Below are 21,690 nucleotides of genomic sequence, written 5' to 3' on the forward strand. Positions count from 1 at the left end.
GAGACTGGCACAAGTCTAGGTTAGAGTTCATCAGTGCCTGGACTAGGGTGGTCCCCACCCCGGAGGAAATGTGGGTGAGGATGTCGTGGAGATGGAAGTGATTGGTGAGCGGGGTGAGGGAGAGTGAGGAGTCCCACAGTGACACCTGTAACATCATCCCTAGTGAGAATTGGAGGTTGAAGATGGACCAGGTGTGGGGATTCCTGTCTGTAGCTGCTTCAATTTGTCAGTGGTTTGGGGGGGGATGTAATAGAATCCCCCCAAGGGATGGGGAGTGAATAGATGCAGCTTTGGGAAGGAGGGGCTGCCGGGGTGGAGGACAGCTAGGACACCGGCCAGAGCCGATAGGGACCACGGTGTACTGAGAGAGGACCGCGTGTGCAACTCTTGAGACGGGGAGGTGGTGGAAGCGAGTGGGGCACAGTGGGGCAGGATGGTCGGTGGTCAGAGCATCATGACCACCAGCATTTATATAACATTGTAAGGTTTGCAAACCGCTTTATAAATATTATCTCATTTTTATCTTCACAAAAACCCTGAGAGGGAGGAGCTGTTGTTATCCCCATTTTACAGATGAGGAAACCGAGGCAGAAGTTAAGTGCCTTGTCCAGAGTCACACACCTAGTAAGAATCTGAGGAAAGACTTGAACTCAGGTCTTCCTGACTCTAGGTTGCTCTATCCACTGTGCCACTTGGCATGGATAATAGGTGAAGGATTTCATTCTATCCCACAGTCAGAAGCATGAAATCTTTCTAGCTAGAGTGAGGGGAGAAGCTTGTCGTATTTGCTTGCTTATTAACTACTTCTGGGTTCTGTAGTTCCAGGGAATAAAGAAGAATCCTCCTGTTCTCTGAGGCTGAGTCATGAGTGTAAGTTTTATGTTTAAATTTTGCTTAAATCATCATGCCATTAAAACCATGGTTAATCATTAAGCTGTGGGTACTAGTGCCTGGATGCAATGTTAAGGGAACATTTGGGAACCCATAAGGGAAGGAGATTTCAATTACTGCTGATTGGAGGCTCCTGTTAAAAGAAGAGGAGGGGGAGGGTGGAGCCCAGATATCGGAGCCGGCCCTGAGAGTGACTGAATCAGCAGCAGCTGCTTCCAGGGCTCTCAGCCCACAGACGGTAAGGGGGTCAAACAACTGGTCCGAAGGAGATTACAAGGGTCTCTTTGCTGGTACTAGGGACAGCACTTTGTTGGTTGGATCTGGGTCACAGTCCTGGGTGGCAGTCCCATGGCGAGGAGGAGCACAAGCATAGCAGAGCTTGTGGCCACAGTGAAGGGGAAACCCTCCTCACAGTTCTAGGGCAGAAAAGAGAGCTTGTGGTCACTCACAGACCAGAACACAGGCCCGGAGAGGAGTAAACACACCTCTCCTTCGATCATACAACCTTGGAAGAATTGAAAACTTACATTTCCCTGGAAGCGTCTCTGAAAACAGCTGCACAAAACCCCTGAATCTTGGGGTGGTGCAGGCTCCACCCTGGAAGCAGAGCCCTACTTTAGCAAAGAGTTAAAAGTCAAGAAACAGGCTGAAAAATGAGCAAACAACAGAAAAAATTCTGACTATAGAAAGTTACTATGGTAACAAGGAAGATCAAAACACATACTCAGAAGATAGCATAGCCAAAACTCCTACCTCCTAGACCTCCAAGAAAAATACGAATAGTCTCCCCATTTACTCGCACACTTCTGGCCCTGCGTGCTCTGGGCCCTGAGTTACTCTTGGCTCCTGCTTGTGAAGTGACTGTGCTGGGAAATATGGTGATCCTCACCAACCATGACCACCAAATTTGTGTCGGGGTCCTAAAGGTGTGCTTCTGACTTTCTGGACTTTAATATCATGCTTCAGTTTTACTCTGAAGCCTGGGGGCCTCCTCCATGCCTGGTACTTCTTCACTTTGGAGCATCCAATCATCTACCCACGCACTGACCCCAGTGGTCTCCTTACCCAGGGACATGAGTTCCTGGGGTCTCCTTACATTGGAACATCCATCCATCCATCTATCCATCCACCCATTCATCCATCCATCCATCCATCCATCCACCCATCCATCCATCCATCCATCCATCCATCCATCCATCCACCCATTCATCCACCCATCCATCCATCCATCCATCCATCCATCCATCCATCCACCCATTCATCCATCCATCCATACACCTACCCCCTCCATCGATCTTCTTACCATGGAGCATCCCTTGACCATGTTCCTTTGCCTTTTGATGAGTTCTTCCTGGGGCTTCTATTTTTGAGCATGACCCAGACTAGCCAACCTTCATTCCCCTCATAACTATGCTTCTGACTTTTCTGACTTCAGTGCTATGCCTTCATCATGCCATCTCCTTCATCCCCTGGTAACCTTTTTAGCTCCCTTTTCTGTTTTGCCTTTCCTCATTAGAATGTAAGCTACTTGGCGGTAGGGATTGTCTTTCTTTTTGCTTGTATTTGTATTTGCAGTGCTTAGCACAGGGCCAGCACATAATAATCACTGAATAAATGCTTGTTGATTTCCTTAAAAAAAAACCCATATAGATATAGATATAGATATACATATAGATATAGATATATAGGTCTCAGGCCATGGAAGAGCTAAAAAAAAAGCATTTTAAAAATCAAGTAAGAGTGGTAGAGAAAAATTGGGAAGAGAAATGAGTGTGATACAAGAAAACAATGAAAAAAGAGTCAACAGGTTGACTAAGGAGGCACAAAAAACACTGAAGAAAATAACATCTTAAAAAATAGACTAGGCCAAATGCTAAAAGAAGTACAGAAGTCCAGTGAGAAGAATGCCTTGAAGAGTAGGATTGGACAAATGGAAAAGAAAATACAAAAGCTCACTGAAGAAAATAATTCTTCAAAAATTAGAGTTGGGCAAGTGGAAGCTAATGACTATGAGACATCAAGAAACAATAAAATATAACCAAAAAAATGAAACAAACAGAAGACAGTGTGAAATATCTCATTGGAGAAATAACTGACATGGAAAATAGATCCAGGAGAGATAATTGTAAAATTATTGGGCTACCAAAAAGCTATGATTAAAAAAAGAGGTTAGATATCATCTTTTGAGAAATTATCAAAGAAAACTGCTCTGATATTCTAGAACCAGAGGGTAAAATAGAAATGGAAAGAATCCACCAATCACCTCCTGAAAGAGATCCTAGAATGAAAACTCCCAGGAATATTATAGCCAAATTCTAGAGCTCTCAGGTCAAGGAGAAAATATTGCAAACAGTCAGAAAGAAACAATGCAAATATCGTGGCGCCACAGTCAGGGTAGCATAAGATTTATCAGCTTCTACATTAAAGAATCAGAGAGCTGGGAATATAATATTTTGGAGAGCAAAGGAGCTAGAATTACAACCAAGAATCACCTACCCAGCAAAACTGCATATAATCCTTCAGGGGAGGAAATGGATATTTAATGAAATAGAGGACTTGGAAGCATTCCTGATACAAAGACCAGAACTGAATAGAAAATCTGACTTTTAAGAATCAAGAAAAGCATAAAAAAGTAAACAGTAAAGGGAAATCATAAAGGACTCAATAAGACTAAACTATTTGCATTTCTCCATGGGAAGATGATACTTATAACTCACAAGAACTTTTTCATTATTAGGGCAGTCAGAAGGTGTATGTGACAGAAAGTATAGATGTCAGTTGAACATTATGGGATGATATCTAAAAAAGCAAAATTAAGAAATGAGAAAGAGGAATGCACTGAGAGAGAGAGAAAGGGAGAGGTAGAATGGGAGAAATTATTTCCCATAAAAAAGGCAAGAAAAAGCTTTTATAGTGGAAGGGAAGATGGGGGAGGTAGCAGGGAATGCTCGAACCTTGCTTTCATTGGAATTGACTCAAAGAGGGAATAACATACCCACTCAACTGGGTATAGACATCTATCTTACTCTAGGAAAGTAGTAGGGAAGGAAATAAGATAAGGAAGGTTACTGATAGAAGGGACAGTAGATTGGGGGAGGCAGTGGTCAGAAGCAAAATACTTTTGAGGAGGGACAGGATGAAGGGAGAAAGAAAATAAAATAAATGGGGGAAATAGGATGGAGGGAAACACAGTTAGTAACTGTAACTGTGAAAAAAATTTTGAAGAAAATTTCTCTGATAAAGGCCTCATTTCTCAAATGTATAGAGAAATTAGTCAAATTTATAAAAACAAAAGACGTTCCTCAACTGGTAAATGATCAAAAGATATGAAGTCTTTTCAGATGAAGTAATCAAAGCTATCTAAAGCCATATTTAAAAATGCTTTAAATCATTATTCTTTAGAGAAATGCAAATTAAAACAATTCTGAGGTAGCACCTCACACTTACTAGATTGGCTAATAGGACAGAAAAGGAAAATGACAAATGTTAGAAGGGATGTGGGAAAATTGAGACACTAATGTTCTGGACATGGAATTGTGAACTGATTCAACTATTATGTAGAACAATTTGGAACTATGCCCTAAAGGCTACAAAACCATGCATGTTCTTTGACCCAGCAATACCACTACTAGGTCTCTATCCCAAAAGAGATAAAAAACAAAAAGGAAAAGGACTTACTTATATGCACGAAAATATTTATAGCAGCTCTTTTTGTGATGGCAGAATTGGAAATTGAGGGGATGCCCATCAACTGGGAAATGGCTGAACAAGTTGTGGTATAGAATTGTGATGGAATACTATTGTCCTATAAGAAGTGATGAGGTAGATGCTCTCAGAAAAACCTGAACTCACATGAACTGATGCAAAATGAAATGAGCAGAATCAGGAGAACAATGTACACAGTAACAGCAACATTGTAAGATGATCAATTTTGAATGACTTAGCTATTCTTAGCAATACAGTGATCCAAGATAACTCTGAAGGACTTATGATGAAAAATGCTATCCATCCCCAGAGAAAGAACTGAGACAGTCTGAATATAGATTGAAGCGTACTTTTTTTAACTTTATTTTTCTTGGGGTTGTTTTTTTTTTGTATATTTTCTTTCAAAACACAACTAATATGGAAATGTGTTTTGTGTGACTGCACATGTATAACCTATATCAAATTTCTTGCCTTCTCAATGAGGGGGCAGAAAGGGAAGGAGGAAATTTGGAACTCAAAATTTTATTTTATTTTTTTTTGTATTTTTATTTATTTCTATTATTTTACTATTTTTATTTTTTTTAATATAAATTTATTTACTTTTAGTTTTCAATATTTACTTCCACAAGATTTTGAGTTCCAAATTTTCACCCCATCTCACCCCTGCCCCCACCCCAGGATGGCAAGCATTCTGAATATCCCTTCCCCTGGTCTGCCTTCTCTTCTATCTCTCCCCCCCTTCTCTTATCCCCTTCCCCTTCTATTTTCCTGTACTGCAGGACAGACTTCTGTACCCCATTTCCTGTATTTTTTATTTCCCAGTAGCATGTGAAAACATTTTTTTTAAACATATGTTTTTAAAACTTTAGGTTTCAAATTTTCTCTCTATCTCCCTCCCCACCCACCCTCAATGAAAAGGCACACAACTCAACATAGGCTGTACATGTGCAGTTATGCAAAATACTTCCATAGCAGACATGTTGTGAAAAACTAACTCTATTTCCCTTAATCTTATCCTGCCCTCCCATTTATTCTATTCTTTCTTTTGACCCTGTCCCTCCTCAGAAGTATTTACTTCTGATTACCCCTTTCCCAATCTGCCCTCCTCTCTATCATCCCCCTGCTCTCTTGTCCCTTCTCCCCTATTTTCCTGTAGGGTAAGACAGATTTCCATACCCAATTGAATGTGTATGTTATTCCCTCCTTAAGCCAAATCCTATGAGAATAAGATTCACTCATTCCCTCTCACCTTCCCCGTTTCCCCTCCACTGTAAGAGACTTTTCTTTTCTGTTTTTTTGTGAGATAATTTACCCCATTCTACCTCTCCCTTTCTTCTCTCCGAGTATAATCCTCTCTCATCCCTTAATTTTATTCTCCAGATATGACCCCTTAATCTTCAACTCACCCTGTGCCCTCTATCTATCTATCTATCTATCTATCTATCTATCTATCTATCTATCTATCTATCTATCATAATATAATTTTTTCCTCCAACTACCCTAATACTGACAAAGGTCTCATGAGTTATAAATATCATCTTTCCATGCAGGAATGTAAACAGTTCAACTTAATAAGTCTCTTATGATTTCTCTTTCCTGTTTACCTCTTCATGTTCCACTTGAGTCTTGTATTTGAAAGTCAAATTTTCTATTCAGCTCTGGTCTTTTCATCAAGAATGCTTGAAAGTCCTCTATTTCACTGAATGACCATTTTTTCCCCTGAAGGATTATACTCAGTTTTGCTGGGTAGGTGATTCTTGGTTGTAATCCTATCTCCTTTGCCCTCCGGAATATTATATTCCATGCCCTGCGTCCTTTAATGTAGAAGCTGCTAAATCTTGTGTTATCCTGATTGTGTTTCCACAGTACTTGAATTGTTTCTTCTGGCAGCTTGTAATATTTTCTCCTTGACCTGGGAACTCTGGAATTTGGCTAATATTCCTAGGAGTTTTCCTTTGGGGATCTCTTTCAGGAGGAGATCTGTGGATTCTTTCAATTTCTATTTTGCCCTCTGGTTCTATATATCAGGGCAGTTTTCCTTGATAATTTCTTGAACGATAATGTCTAGGCTCTTTTTTTGATCATGGCTTTCAGATAGTCCAATAATTTTTAAATTCTCTCTCCTGGATCTATTTTCCAGGTCAGTTGTTTTTCCAATGAGATATTTCACATTGTTTTCTAATTTTTCATTCTTTTGGATTTGTTTTACAGTGTCTTGATTTCTCATAAAGTCACTATCTTCCAATTGCTCTATTCTAATTTTTAAGGAAGTATTTTCTTCAGTAAGCTTTTGGACTTCCTTTTCCATTTGGCCAATTTTTCTTTTTAGGGCATTTTTCTCCTCATTGGCTTTTTGGACCTCTTTTGCCATTTGGGTTAGGCTATTTTTTAAGGTGTTATTTTCTTCAGTATTTTTTTGGGTCTCCTTTAGCAAGCTGTTGACTTGTTTTTCATGATTTTCTTGCATCACTCTCATTTCTCTTCCCAGTTTTTCCTCGTCTTCCCTTACTTGCTTCTCAAAATTCCTTTTGAGCTCTTCCAAGGCCTGGGACTGATCCATATTTTTCTTGGAGGCTTTGGATGTAGGAGCTTTGACTTCTTTTGTTGTATATTTTGATCTTCTTTTCACCAAAGTAAGATAATATAGTCTGACTCTTTTTGCGCTGCTTGCTCATGATCCTGGCCAATTACTTGAGTTTTAAACTCTTTGTTAAGGTAAGAGTCTGCTTCCAATGTGGAGAGTGTACTGTCCCAAGCTTCAGGGGTTTGTACAGCTGTTTTCAGAGATACTTGTAGGGACCTGTAAATTTTCAGTTCTTGCAAGGTGGTATGATAAGGGGCGAGGTGTTTACTCCTTTCCTGGCCTGTGACCACAAGTATTCCTTTCTGTCCCATAACTGTGAGGAGGGGTTCCTCTCCACAACCACTACAAGCTCTACCACGCCAGCGCTCCTCCTCACCCCAGCACTGCCACCCAGAACTGTGACCCACATCCAAACACAGGCAAAGCAAGAGATTCCTGCCTCAGCACTGGCAAAGAGATCCCTGCAGTCCCTCTCTGATCAGCCACTGGATTCCCCCTCAGTCTGTGGGCCAGAAGCTCAGGAGGCAGCTGCCCCCCCTCCCCGACCATGCTCTTGGGGAACTGGAGTTGAAACCCCGCCTTCCTGTCTCAGCACCGCAGAAACAGACTTTTCCCACTGACCTTCTAAGTTGTCTTTGGCATTCATGGATTGAGGAGTCTGGAAAACCCCACAGCTGCCTGCAATTCAGTCCTCTGAGGCCTGTTCCAGGTTCGCAGCAGCCTGCACGCCCAGGCCGCACTGCGCTCTGCTCCCAGCCTAGTGCGATATACCTTTCTGATCAATCATCCAGGTTGTCTTGGGCTGGAAATTTGTTTCACTCTGTTTTTTTTGTGGCTTCTGCTGCTTTAGAAATTTTTTAGAGCCATTTTTTATGAATATTTGGAGGGGTTTGGGGGAGAGCTCAAGCAAGTCACTGCTTTCACTCCACCGTCTTGGCTCCACCCCCAAACTCAAAATTTTAAAAATGAATGCCAAAGATTGCTTTCATGTATAATTGGGGAAAAATAAAATACTAAATGGAAAAAAATGGAGAAAGAAAATTTATTGATTTTTTAAAAAACACTTCCTGGAGAAGAGAGAATACATTCACCAAAAGTGAATTAAAGCAAGCATAGAATCACAATGGTGGATGGCTATGTTAACAGTTTCAAGTTGCAATAATCCCCTTCACTCTGCAGTAGGTTTGAAAAGATGCCACATCCCTACAAGACTAGGATTGAGGGGAAAAGATTCCACATCCCTACAAGACTAGGATTGAGGGGGGTGCTGGAGAGAAAGTCATGTCCCAAAGAAGGAATCAGTACCAAGGAAACTCTGCCTGCACAAAAGTATTGGAGAGCAAAGTGAGAGATAGCTCTGCCTGCCTGCTCATCTTACCACTTAGCGTTTAAACACTGAGGTTGCAAATCTTAGTGACTAGAAAGATATGGAGATTTGGATGACTAATGAATTTTGAGGGAAAGATAATAAGTTCTGTTTCAGACATATTGGATTTGAGATGCTGAGAGATCTATTCAAAGACCTATTCAAAATGTCTAGTGGGCAGTGTGTAATGAAGGACTGGCACTCAGGAGAGAAACCAGGACTAGACATGTAGAGCTGTGCATCATTCTCTTCTCTCTCTCTCTCTCTGTCTCTCTTTCTCTCTCTCCACATACACACACACACACACACACACACACACACACACACACACACATAATTTCCCCCCAATTATATTTTTTTTTATTGGGCAATGGGGGTTAAGTGACTTGTCCAGGGTCACACAGCTAGGAAGTGTTCTGTGTCTGAGGTCAGATTTGAACTCAGGTCCTCCTGAATCCAGGGCCGGTGCTCTATCCACTGCACCACCTAGCTGCCCACCTCAATTACATTTTAAAACATTTTTTTTTAAAGTTTTGAGTTCCATATCCCTCCCTCCCTCCCCTCCCCTTTTCATGAGACGGTAAGTAAACAGATATAGATTATACATGTGCAATCATGTAAAACATTTCCGTGTTAGTCATTTTGTACAAGAAGACTTAAATAAAAAAATGCAAGAAAGAAAGAAAGTGAAAAATAACTTGCTTCAGTCTGTATTCAGACAGTATCAATTCTTTCTGTGGAGGCAGATAGTATGATTCATCATTAGTTCTTTGGGGTTGTCTTGGATCATTGTATTGCTGAAAATAGCTAACATTTACAATTCTTCATTGTAGAATATTGCTGTTACCGTGTACAATGTTCTCCTGGTTCTGTTCACTTCACTTTGCATCAGTTCATATAAGTCTTTCCAGGTTTTCCTGAAATCATCCTGTTTGTCATTTCTCTCTCTCTCTCTCTCTCTCTCTCTCTCTCTCTCTCTCTCTCTCTCTCTCTCTCTCTCTCTCTCTCTCTCTCTCTCTCTCTCTTTCCAGGATTAAGTGACTTGCCTATGGTCACACAGCTAGTAAATGTCAAGTATCTGAGGCCGGATTTGAACTCGGGTCCTCCTGACTCCAAGGCCGGAGCTGTATCCAGTGCACCCCCTAGGTGTCCGTTGTTATTTTTTTATAGCACAATAATATTCCATTACATTCATATACCACAACTTGTTCAGCCATTCCCCAGTTGATGGGCATTCCCTCAATTTCCAATTATTTGCCACCACAAAAAGAGCTGCTATAAATATTTTTGCACAAACATGTCCTTTTCCCCTTTTATTTTTGATGCTCATCATTTTTATGGATATAATCATTGAACCCTTGGAAGCTAGTGAGATCACTGAGTGAGAGTGTAAAGAAGAAGGAGAAGAGGACCCAATACTGAGTTTTGGATACGATCATAGTTAGTAGGCACATTCATTTTGTCCCATTTTCTAAAGTTGCCACCTAGGAATATGCCAAAATGTTCCACAGAGGCTAACGTTACCCTAATAAAAGGCAAGCAAATAGGGGTGGGAGTTTTGTGGGTCCTTCTTTCCTAAGGGTTAAGAAGTGGATAACAGTCCCAGGAGGGTGTTTCTAGTTAATCAGGAACTCACATAGTTTTGTTTATGCAAATGTCTTTGAATTTTATATAATCAAAATTGCCCAATTTGTCCGCTGTGACCCTCTGTATCTTTTGTTTAGTCAAGAAATGTTCCCCTATCCCTAGTTGTTAAAGATATCTCCTTTCATGATCCTCTAATTTGTTTATGATATGGCCTTTTATATATAGGACATGAATCCATTTGGAATTTATTGTGGTATGAGGTATGAGATGTTACGTCTGAGCTTAATTTTTGCCAGACATCTTTCCAGATTTCCTAGCAGTTTTTTTTTGAAATGGAATAGCAAGTCTTTCCCCCAGTGATTGGAGTCTGGTTCATTGAATATTATGTTACTATGTTAGGTGACATAGTGGATAGAACACTGGGCCTGTAGTCAGGAAGACTTGAATTCAAATGGGACCTCAGACACTTATTAGCTGTGTGACCTTGGACAAGTCATTTCATCCTGTTTGCCTCAGTTTCCTCATCTGTCAAATGAGCTAGAGAAGGAAATGGCAAACCACTCCAGTATCTTTTGCCAAGAGAACCCCAAATGGGGTCACAAAGAGTCTGAAATGAGTGTACAACATGTTCAATTGCTTTTTGGTTTTCTGTACTTTATCTCTTTCGTTGATCAAATCCATTCAGTTTTTCACCAGCCTTTTCTTTACTCCCAGTTTAGCTGTGTTGTGATTTTTCCTATTAGTCACAACTGTGGTAGTCCAGGTGGTGGGAAGGAGGGCCGCGTATGGTGGGAGCCTAGGCAATCTTTGTACTCATCTCAGGTCAGCAAGGATTCTGATTAGGAAAAACTTATTTGTAAAATGAGGAGGCTGATCTAAATTATCTCTAAGGTTTCTCCTAACTCAAAAAAACTAGAAGCGGAAAGAGCAGTAGCTATGCTGTCAGAGAATCATGTCTAGTCTCTGCCACTACTTGGGTGACCTCAGGCAAGTCGATTAACATCCACTGGACTCTGTTTCATCATCTGTGAAATGAAATTAAATGGCATCTGGTCCTAGATCTCTGCTCCTATTAGTCAACAAGCATTAATTAAATGTTCTTCATGTACCAGGCACTGTGCTAATCACTGGGTATACAAGGAAAGACAAATAAACATAAGATCTATGACCTAACTCCTTCAGGGCAAGGATCATACTGTTTAAAACAAAAACAAAACAAAATGTAGCTTTTAAAATTTTTTTTTCGGTTCCAAATTGTCTTCTTCCACCCACTGAGAAAGCAAGAAAAACAAAATCCATTACATATACATATAGTCTAGCAAAGCATATTTCCACATTAGCCATATTTAAAAGAATAAAAAAGAAAGAGCAAGAAAATATGCTTCAATCTGTGCTCCAAGTATATTAGTTCTCTACCTGGAGGTGGATTTAAGTGAAGGAGGGCTGTGCAAAGTCACCAGCCTCGCTTTCTCCTCTGGAGCCATCTAGGTCCAGTGGCCAGACATATAGATCAGGATGACTGGAGATGGGCCTGGATGCAGTGGGAGACCTTGGCCTTTTTAAGCTAAGGTCTTTCCAAGGTCTCAGTTTGACTGGGGCAATGCCCAGTAAGTGATTAAGGCTAGGTAAGAAATGAGGCAAAGAATGGCCTCTTTTACCTAGTCAAAAAAAAAAATCATTCTGGGAGGGGAAGACCCCCAGGGTTCCTGGCCAAAATGGACACAATTACAGCAATATTGTAAAGATAACCAACTTTGAAAGACTTGTGAACTCTGATGAACATAATGACTTGCACAATCCCAAAGCACTCATAATGAATAAATGGGATATTAGCTCTAATTTTTAAAATTTTTAGATGTTATTTTAAGATTTTTAAATTTTAAATGGGATAATTAGATGTCATTTTCCCCAGGGTATCTCTGTGTTGTCTGGTGTGTCTCTCCTCTGGTCTCTGCTTCTTTCAGAATGGTTCTATTCTTCCCCATGCCCCTGCTTTCCTGACTGTCTTCTTTCCTCCTATGGAGACCATTTTGCTTCTAGGTTCTCTTTCTTCAAGGAATCTAGAAATGATTCCTACAATTAAATAGCACAGGCCCACCTCTTCTTCCCATAATTATCTAAGTTGCTATTCTCACAGCACCATAGGAATTAGAGCTGGGAAGGACTAAATGATGCTCATTGTAATCCAAGTTCCTTATATATAAATGAGAAAACGGAGGCACTATGAATGTATACATTACACAGCTGCTAAGTAGTATGATCAGAATTTGAACTCAGACCTTTGGATTACATATCCAGGCCTTTTCTCCCTCACCACCCAAACTCCTGTCCTGTCATTGTAATGAACTGTATACATCCTTTAAGGCAGGAGTTCTTCACCCCAAGTCAGTGAAATTGTTTTAAACAATACTTTGATAACTATATTCCAATTTAATTTGTTTCTTTTGTAATTCTATGTATTTTATATTTGTTTTATTTTAAATAAATGTATTTTATACATTTAAAAATATTATTCTGAGAAGAGACATGCAGCTTTACTAGACTGGGGCCCATGATGCAGAAAAAGGTTATGAACTCATGCTAGCCCAAATCCCACTTCCTTTGTGACCTTGACCACACCAGGCCATAGGGACTTCTTTCTCCTCCAGTCTCCTATGTTTAAGTCTGGACCCTATCATCAAGCCCTCACTTACCACACATTGCCCGCTACTGTTACTTATCTTTTCATGGGGCCTGTCACTCATCTGACCATGAAGATCACGCGCTCCTTGACCCATGTGTTACACTTTGTTGTATGCCCCCTGTATCCCCAGCACAGTGATGGCAATCTGGCCAGCACCAGAAGGATGTTTGCTTTTTGACTAGTTGATGGCTAATTTTGGATAGGTTTTGTGATAACAAGAGAAAATTGTTACAGAAGAAAGACCATTAAACACTGGAGAAAGTTACTAAGGAAAGTTTTGGATTTTACTTACTACACGACTGAAATGTTTTGGGCACAGCCTGCTTGGAGGCAGGGGACTAGATGAAATGACATCTGGGTGTTCTTTCCTATTCTATGTTTCAAAGATTCTAAAATTCTATGAGAATATAAATTCTTAGAGTGTAGGGAGTGTGTCTTCCCTATATGATGTAAAGGGCCATGGGGGACTCGGATCAGGTGGGGGTCTCACAGCCTTCTCATCCTTGATAACGTGTTGGTGACTGCAGGAGAGAGAGCTTGGAGAGATGCTCTCAAATGGCATGTGGGAAAAGGACATTTGGCACAGCACTTGTAGTAATGGTACTTGGTGATAAAAGTAATGGTGATGGTGAGGATGGTGACTGATGATGACGTGTTATCCAACAGATTCACGGGAGGAGAAGGAACTCGGGAGACTAAGAAGTAGATAAATCTTATGTGGACCCGCCAGAGAGGAGGCCTGAGGGAGGAATGTCCAAGTTTGCTAGGCGGAGCCCAGGGTGAAGAACAGGCGAGGATGAAGCCAGTGCTGTCAAGACCCAAGGGTATGTGCTCCAGACCAGCAAAAACAGATGTGATCTGATCAGAGATTTTGTTTGAAGAGGGCTTGCCCTGAGGTTGTCCAACATTTGAAAGACAAAGTGTCCCTCTGATGGAGTGATGGGGCATGCTGACACGTCCTCTTCCATCTCACGTTTTCCATTGGAGAGGCAAGGTTACAATCTCAAAGGAGATACCCCAGACCATCACGGGAAAGACTACACATTCACTCAGTCAAAGAATTTCAAAGCTGGAGGGAACTTAGAGATCATCTGGTCTAGTTTCATAATTTTGCAGATTAGGAGAAGCGGCTTGATGAGGGTCACACAGCTAACTTAGTGGTCGAGCTGGGTATGGAACTCAGGTCTCCTGCCTTCTGGTCCATTCCCACCCCTCCCTTCCCTTTGAAGTTTGTGGCATGGCAGCTCAGGTCTGTCAGTAGCTCTGCAACCATCTTCCCCAGTTCCTTCCTTCCTTCTATCCTGCAGACATATCCAGAAGTAGAAAGGGTATGGTCCCTTCGTCAATTAACCAATCAAACAGGCAGTCTGTAGACATCTAGTGACCATCTAGGGTGGCAGGAGGAGGGTATTAAAAGAAATATCAGATGTCTCAGAGGAGCTCAGTTAGGGAAAAAAAAAGACCAAATGTGGGAATAGTAATGATAAGTCTACAGTGGAAGATTTAAACATGGGAGGTTTTCTTTGGCTCTTTATGCTTGGGAGGTCTTACTCCTTCATGTGATTATTGTTACAAATAGAGAATAATAGATTTATAGAGTGGGAAAACTGGAACGGGTCTTAGCCATCCTATCATTCAGCCTCGTTCGAGGAAATGACTCCAAAGTTGTGGACAAAGTGGAGTAGGGGGGTGGCTGCTTAGCTAAGCTTCTTTGTTGTCTTCGGAACATGGAGAACAGTTAGTACAGGGCATTATGACCGAGAAAACTGAACTGCAAAGGCCACCAAGTACCTTGGGAATCTGGAGCCACTTCCAAACAAAGTTAGAGGATAATAGAGGGTGAAGATTATTGCATCTAACTTTCCCACGTGACTGGGGAAGCTGAACTGGCTTGTTTCAATGGCGGCCAGCTTGAGCTATGCTCTATGTAAAGTGCCAAGGTGGTGTATTCCCCTGAAACATCACAGTTCAAGATTTTACTGAAATGGATACACCCTAATTTTGCCTAACTCAATTACATGTTGTTTTCACTCATTTCAGTTGTATCCAATTCTTTGTGACCCCACTTGAAGTTTTCTTGGCAAAGATGTGGTTTGCCATTTCCTTCTCCAGCTCATTTTACAAATGAGGAAATTGAGACAAAGACAAGTTAAGTGACTTGCCCAGGGTCACACAACTAGTAAGTGTCTGAGGCTGGATTTGAACTCAGGTCGTCCTGACTCTAGGCCTGGCACTCTGTCCACTAGGGTATCACCTAGCTGCCCCAGTCATCAAAAGACCTTAATGTAGAGTTATAGAGTAGGAGATACCTTATTTTATTGATGAGAGAAGGGAAACCCAGAGATTGTAGGCAAATACCACAGTGAAGCATTTCTAACAATTCCAGGGAAAATATCTTTGTAGAGCACTAAAACTAGACATGTTTAGGTATGGTTGGGCAGACTTAGAACTGCCCAGTAGAGTTTGGGCAAATCATACTTTCAAACATTATCTTTTGCATTTAAAATCATAATGAAAATCTTAATATAATGAGGTAATAGATGAAAAAAAAACCTTTCCCCAAGAATTATATGTTGTAAGAACTGTAAATCAGGCAAACTTTTGCTGTGGCATATTAAAAAGAAAGTAGAAGGCCAGAGTGTAGTGTTTTTAGGGCTTCTGTGTGTATGTGTATGTAATGTGTGTGGCGAAATTCTTAATTTTTTTTCAAAGGATGGAAAATTTGAAATTTCAAACTTGGGAAAATATTTAGGTTTGCCAAAAATGATGTATTTGGAGATCTAGCTAAACCTTAAGTTTACTTAGAATATTTGGAAGTATACACATTTTCTTAGATTTGTCCAATAACCAAAATTGTTAGAGAAAAGGGGAAAACAATAAAGAGAGAAACAGAGGCAGAAAGATTATGGTGCATTGGAAAGTGTACTAGGTTTGGAATAGACCATCTAGATTCAAATCCTGAATACATGAATTTGTACCTCAGTTTCCTCATTTGTAAAAAGAGAGAGTTGGGTTAGATGAATTGAAAGGTTTTTCTTAGCTGTAGATCTATCATTCTAAAGCCAGAGTTCTAACCTTGTTTGTGTCTGGGACCCCTGTGGTGGTCTGGAGGAGCCCATGGACCCCTTTGCAGAATCATATGTTTAAATGCATAAAATGTATTAAATGAATAAAATAAAACACAGAGGATTTTATTAAGATTAAATAATAAACAATAATAAAACAAACCACAGATATTTTATTAACACAAATAAAATAAAATACAAAGGATTTTATTAAAATAAATAATAAAATAAAATACAGAGCATTTTGTTAAGATAAATAATAAAAAATTAAAAGATTTTATTAAGCTAATAAACAATTAGTATAAAATAAGAGGAAAGGATTTTATTAAAATAAACAATAAAAAATAAAATGCAGATGTTTTTATTAAAATAAACAATAAACAATAAAATACATATGATTTTATTAAAATAAACAATAAAGAATTAATAATAAAACAAAATAGAGATTTTATTAAAATCAGCAATAAAATAAAACAAAGGATTTTATTAAAATAAATAATATAAAACAGAAAATTTTACTAAAATAAATAATAATACAATAAAACCCAGTATTTTATTAAAATAAATCATAAAATAAGATGCAGCAGATTTTTAAATGCATAAAATAAAATACAGAAGATTACAAAGAAAGCCAATTCAATTGAAACATAGTTATCAAAATATTAAAAAACAAAAGTTCTTGGACCTCAGGTTAAGAATTCTTGTCCTAAAGAGAAAGATAAAAAGCTTCAGAACGTTTGAGTACTAATGCAAAAGCAACCTTTCATTGACTTTAAGGGCTTTGTCCGATATCAGCTGCCTAGTGGTGATTACTTATTTTCAAATCCCTGAGGTTCTTAAGAAAAACAAACTCTCCCCAAAGTCACCATTCCATTCCTTGTGAAATGCTTGTCCCCTAACCCCTTATGCTCACCTCCTGTGTTACTGGAGGAGAGAATGAGACCACCTTCTCCCTTCCTTTTTCTTTTCCAGAGCCCAGAAACCTGGATTGGAATGAGACCAACAGGTCCATCCTTTGGTAGGTAGATTTTCTTTTGTCCACAGTAGTAAAGTGTGTGTGTGTGTGTGTGTGTGTGTGTGTGTGTGTGTGTGTGTGTACATACACATGTAGGAGTTTAGAGTATGAAGTCAGAAGATGTATAGCTCAAAGGGCCCTGAGGAGATCATGTAGTTGAACACCTTCATTTTATAAGAGGAAACTGTGGCCCAGAGAGGTCCAGTCACACGTGCATGCACAGGTAGTAACTAAGTAGAGGACTGGCATGGGAATCCAGTTCTGGTGAACCTAAACCTACGTCCATTTCTCTTTGAAACATCAGACAATTTTTCCTCCAAGTTAAGAGTTCTTAACCCAAGGTCTGTGATTGAATTTTTTTATGACTGTCTTTCAATATAATTGGTTTCCTTTTTAATCCTATGTATTTTATTCGTTTAAAAACATTGTTCTGAGAAGGAGTTCAAAGTTTTCACCAGACTGCCAAAGGGGTCCATGATACAAAACAGGTTAAGAATCACTGCCCCAAATGGTCATGCTCATGTACTGTATGCGCTTCTGGGTCTCACACAAGCACACAGGTATGCACCCTTGCCCTCACACAGATACACGCCCACACCTGGGCACCACACCAAACCTCTGCCCTTCTCTTTCACCCTCTGGACTCAGAAAGGGGTCCTACTGTCTCCTAGTTGTACTGCACGCTATGGCTTCCAGGTGAGCCTTAGTAAGCCTATTGTCTTAGCTTCCTCCATTCAGCATCCCCTGGCCTGCAAGAAACCTTACATGTTCTAAGGACTTCCTTTTCTTCTTATCTAGGAATAAGGAACCTCGAAACTTGAAGTCAGAAGTGAAATTCATAGACTTTAAGGTGAGGGAGAAAAAGGAAGAGGGATTACTTTGTCTCAATCCCGATTCTGTCTTCCATCAGGGAATTTGGGGCCTTCAAGGGAAAAATGTCAAAACCACCTCCGTATTCCTACAGTATCTTCACCGGCTCTGGCCTCCAGGCCCCCTTCTGCTATTCCCACTCCTCCCCATCAGTCTGTATGGAGAATCACAGACTCTGAATTGGAAGGAGCCTCAGAGATCATCTAACTTGACCCAAACCTGAATAAGGATTCTTTCTCTATAAAGAGCTGTCCCTAATAAAACCAGTTCTGAGAAAGAATGGAGAACTCTTTCACCTGTGAGGATCAATGACTGATAATAGCTTAGGGTACAACTGCTTCTCTGGGGTTTGGGGTTATTGGGGCAAAACCTTCAGCTGAAGGACGGAGGAGGAGTGAGCAAGTCCTCAAATACTTACTCAGCCTTTATTTTGTGAGCAGCTTCACTAGACACTGAGAGGGAGACAGAAGGGAAGAGACGCCCTTCCTTTAGTCAGCCAGTCAACAAGCATGATGACTGTGCATCAAGATGAGTCTGAGTCTTTGATGAATTGAATGCCCCAGGCTCTTCCATGGGAATTCCACAGGATCATAGATTTCACTGGAGCTGGAAGGAGGAACTTGGAGGTCGGCCCGCTCAACCTCTTCATTTTACAGATGAGGAAACTGAGACACGTGCCTCATAAGTATCAGAGGTGGGATTGGAACTCAGGTCCTCCTCTGACTCTAGAGCCAGTGAGTGTTCTTTACACCGTGTCCTTCTGGCTCTGAAAAGGAGGAGGCATCTCTCCAATCAGTTGCAGAATTGTTGTCCATCATACCCCCCACAGCATTACTACATCCATCTCCTCATCTTAGCCTTTCCTCTCGTGCAGACCCTCCTCATCTTTTGTCTGAATTATTGCAGTAGCCTCTTAATTGGTGTTTCTGCCTTCTGACCTTCCCCTGCCTAATCCATCCTCCACACAGCGGCCAGATTAATATTCTTAAAACACAGAGCTCATCATGCTACTTCCTCCTTTCTGACCTCCCCCCCAAACATTCTATGGCTCCATAGCTCTTTATTGTCCCTAGCATCCAATACATATTTCTCATTTTGGCATGCGAAACCTCCATCAGTCTGGCTTCCTTATACCTGTCTAGGTTTATGGCAAATTATTTCCATTTGCACGTTCCATTCTAGTCTAAAGAGCCTGCTGATTATTCCCCATACACAATATTCTGTCTTCCATCTCCATCTGCACAATGGTCCCCCATTTCAGGAGTGTCTGTCCTTCCTCTCCATCTCTTCCTCGAATCATATATATATATATGTATGTATATATATATATATATATATATATATATATATGTATGTATATATATATATATATACACACACACACACACATACACATAATATACATATATGTATATGTATCCACATACCACAAGATACTACCCACCATACATACATGTATATGTTTATATATATATATATTATATATATATATATATATATAATGTATGTATATAAATGTGTGTGTATATATATATGTATATATAAATATGAGTACATATATACATGTGTATATATATGGATGTTTGTGCATATGTTTATGTGTATAACAAATATAAGGTAACCATAGAAGGAAGGCATATATGATTTCATGTAAAAATAAAGTTTAAACTGGAAGATGGCTATTGGAATGACCTTATCGTATTGTTTTTTAAAATGGTGAAACACTTTTGAGATGATGAGAGGCAATTTTAAAAACCAGCCTTAATTTCTTGGTAATTCTGGTGCTCTCTATGTTAAGAACTGATTAAAGTTTAAAAGATTAACCAATGGATAGATAATGTGGAAATCACGATCCAGGAAAGCTGTCCTTTTCTCTGAGAGAATTTCTTATATGACAAATTGCCTAGTCTGTCATCATTATACCTGGCAGCAAAGTTACTAGCAAGAATGAAACTGCAGACCTCGAAAAACCATCATTACTTATAAAACAATATCCATCATTTATGCTGCTACTGATACAAAATTTGCACACTAAGTTCATTACTTCTCATACAAAACACTGATTTTTCTATTGATATTTAACTTTTAAAAGATTTTTTTATGGGTCTTTGAAGTCTCGGAACAGTGACGTTTCAAGACTGCCAAACCAAAGTATAAAGCTAGGGATGAGGTAGAGGGTGGGATGGGAAAGGCCACCTGCAGATAGTAGCATTGGAGCTGAGTCAGGGATTCTAAGAGGTGGAGATGAGGTGGGAGTATGTGAGAAAGCACAGGATTGGTTTTATGGGGCTAGAGAGTAATCCAGTCTAGCTGGAGAGGAGAGTTCAGGTAGAGAATGTTGGAGATGAAGTTAGTTTGAAATATGTGTTCCCCTCTTACCATGGATTTTGTATGTATTGGTCCCAGTGCAAATCAGAGCGGCATCCATTACTAGGGATCCTTTCTGTCTCTCCTGCTGGTTGAGGTTAGCCTCATGGCCCAGGTTAGTTTGCTGTTCTAGCCAGTACTAGGATTCAAGTTCCATGTCTGATTCCATGTTCATGTCTCTCTTTCATGTCTCTTTTTTTTCTTGGCTCAACCAGGATGCCCCCACCCATGATAGTTTTTACCAAGTACCAGCATGTTGTCAGTGTTCCTCTGAACAGCTCAACTTTGGAGGCTTCTTACCCGTGCCTAGAGACGAAGCAAGCCTCCCTTACTGGGTCCCTCGGTCTCTGAGACCCCAAAAGCTGGTAGGTGACCAGAAGTAGAGGAAATGTGGTTGAGGTGATTGTGGAAGTGATAAATGAGACTACTAAAAAAGAACGGAGGGGCTAGAGGCAGAAGATTTAGGTTAAAAATTTCTGGGACAGCTAGATGACACAGCGGATAGAGCTCCAGTCTTGGAGTCAGGAGGACCTGAGCTCAAATCCGGCCTCAGACACTTGACACTTACTAGTTGTGTGATCTTGGGCAAGTCACTTAACCCCGACTGCCTCACCAAAAAAAAAAAAAAGTCTGAATTTGTAACCTATAACCTCGGGCAAATCACTTAACTTCTCTGGACCTTAGCTTCCTCATTTGTAAAGATCCAGAATTAGATCAGATGGCCTCAGAGTTTCCTTCTGGATCTAGAAATATGATTCTAAATGTGATTAATGATCCTAAATGGGAACACAGTAATGATGGTGGCGTGGGTTGGTAGTCAGGGTTAGAGATGGGAAATTTTTATTGAAAATCCATCTTTTTCACTAATAGTTAGGTTCAGGTTTGCAGAACATGTCACCTTGGGCTGCAAATTGAGCTCCTTTGCTCTTCAGAACACATTTTTCCATTCTCTCCTACTGTTTCTGGTGAGTACAGAATAGTCTTGTGCTATTTGAATTTCCTTTCCTCATTATTTCTGTCTGAGTGCTATTGCAGCATGGACCAGTGCCATGCTACTATCCCAGACTGAAGAAATTTCTTCTTTTGGGTTTTCTGTGTGTGTGTGAGTTGTTGTAAGCCTACCTATTGACTCCCACAGCCATGCTAGGAGGGCAGGGTGGGAGGTGGAGGTGAGGCTGCTGAGTGAGCCATTAGAGGCTATAGGGATTAGCTTTCTTTTCTGTTAATTCATTTAGGCAGTTCATTAGAGGTGTCCTAGACCATAGGGATGGCTGAAATTGCTTTGTCTCTTGTATGTAATTCTTGCTTGGAGGGGTTTGAGAGGTCTGAGGGGATAGGAGGCAATGCCTACTCCTCCTTCTTTTTGGCCAGGTGACCTGGAAGTCTGGATGCTGAGATTTTCTATGATAAAGGTTCTCTTCCAGTCTGAAGTTGTCTGGAGTCTCCATAGTTGGGGCTGGGAGGAGAATGTATGGAAAGTCCTGAGTGTCCCTTAGGGTCTATCACATGCTGTGACTTTATGTGTGTGTCACAGACTTCGGTACATTGGAACGAGGC

The 21,690-nt window shown here is 40.3% G+C and overlaps 1 protein-coding gene across 2 annotated transcripts in view; it reads left to right on the top strand.

Moving 5' to 3' along the window:
• The first annotated feature begins 818 nt into the window (after window positions 1–818).
• The window catches only part of CUNH16orf95 (chromosome unknown C16orf95 homolog), a 51,367-nt gene continuing 30,495 nt past the window's right edge, over window positions 819–21,690 (top strand). The window contains exons 1-5 of one of the 2 annotated variants that reach the window (XM_020989217.2): window positions 819–870; window positions 13,483–13,640; window positions 16,854–16,899; window positions 17,695–17,746; window positions 20,349–20,498. In XM_020989217.2, coding sequence (XP_020844876.1) covers window positions 13,532–13,640; window positions 16,854–16,899; window positions 17,695–17,746; window positions 20,349–20,498 — 357 coding nt within the window. In that variant the 5' untranslated portion in view covers window positions 819–870; window positions 13,483–13,531. Of the gene's footprint in view, window positions 871–13,164; window positions 13,641–16,853; window positions 16,900–17,694; window positions 17,747–20,348; window positions 20,499–21,690 lie in introns of those variants that run through there. The other variant, XM_078149398.1, reaches the window with a different exon arrangement.

Source organism: Phascolarctos cinereus, unplaced genomic scaffold (genome assembly GCF_003287225.1).
Source record: "Phascolarctos cinereus isolate Bilbo 61053 unplaced genomic scaffold, phaCin_HiC Scaffold_2;HRSCAF=192, whole genome shotgun sequence".
Taxonomy (NCBI): domain Eukaryota; kingdom Metazoa; phylum Chordata; class Mammalia; order Diprotodontia; family Phascolarctidae; genus Phascolarctos; species Phascolarctos cinereus.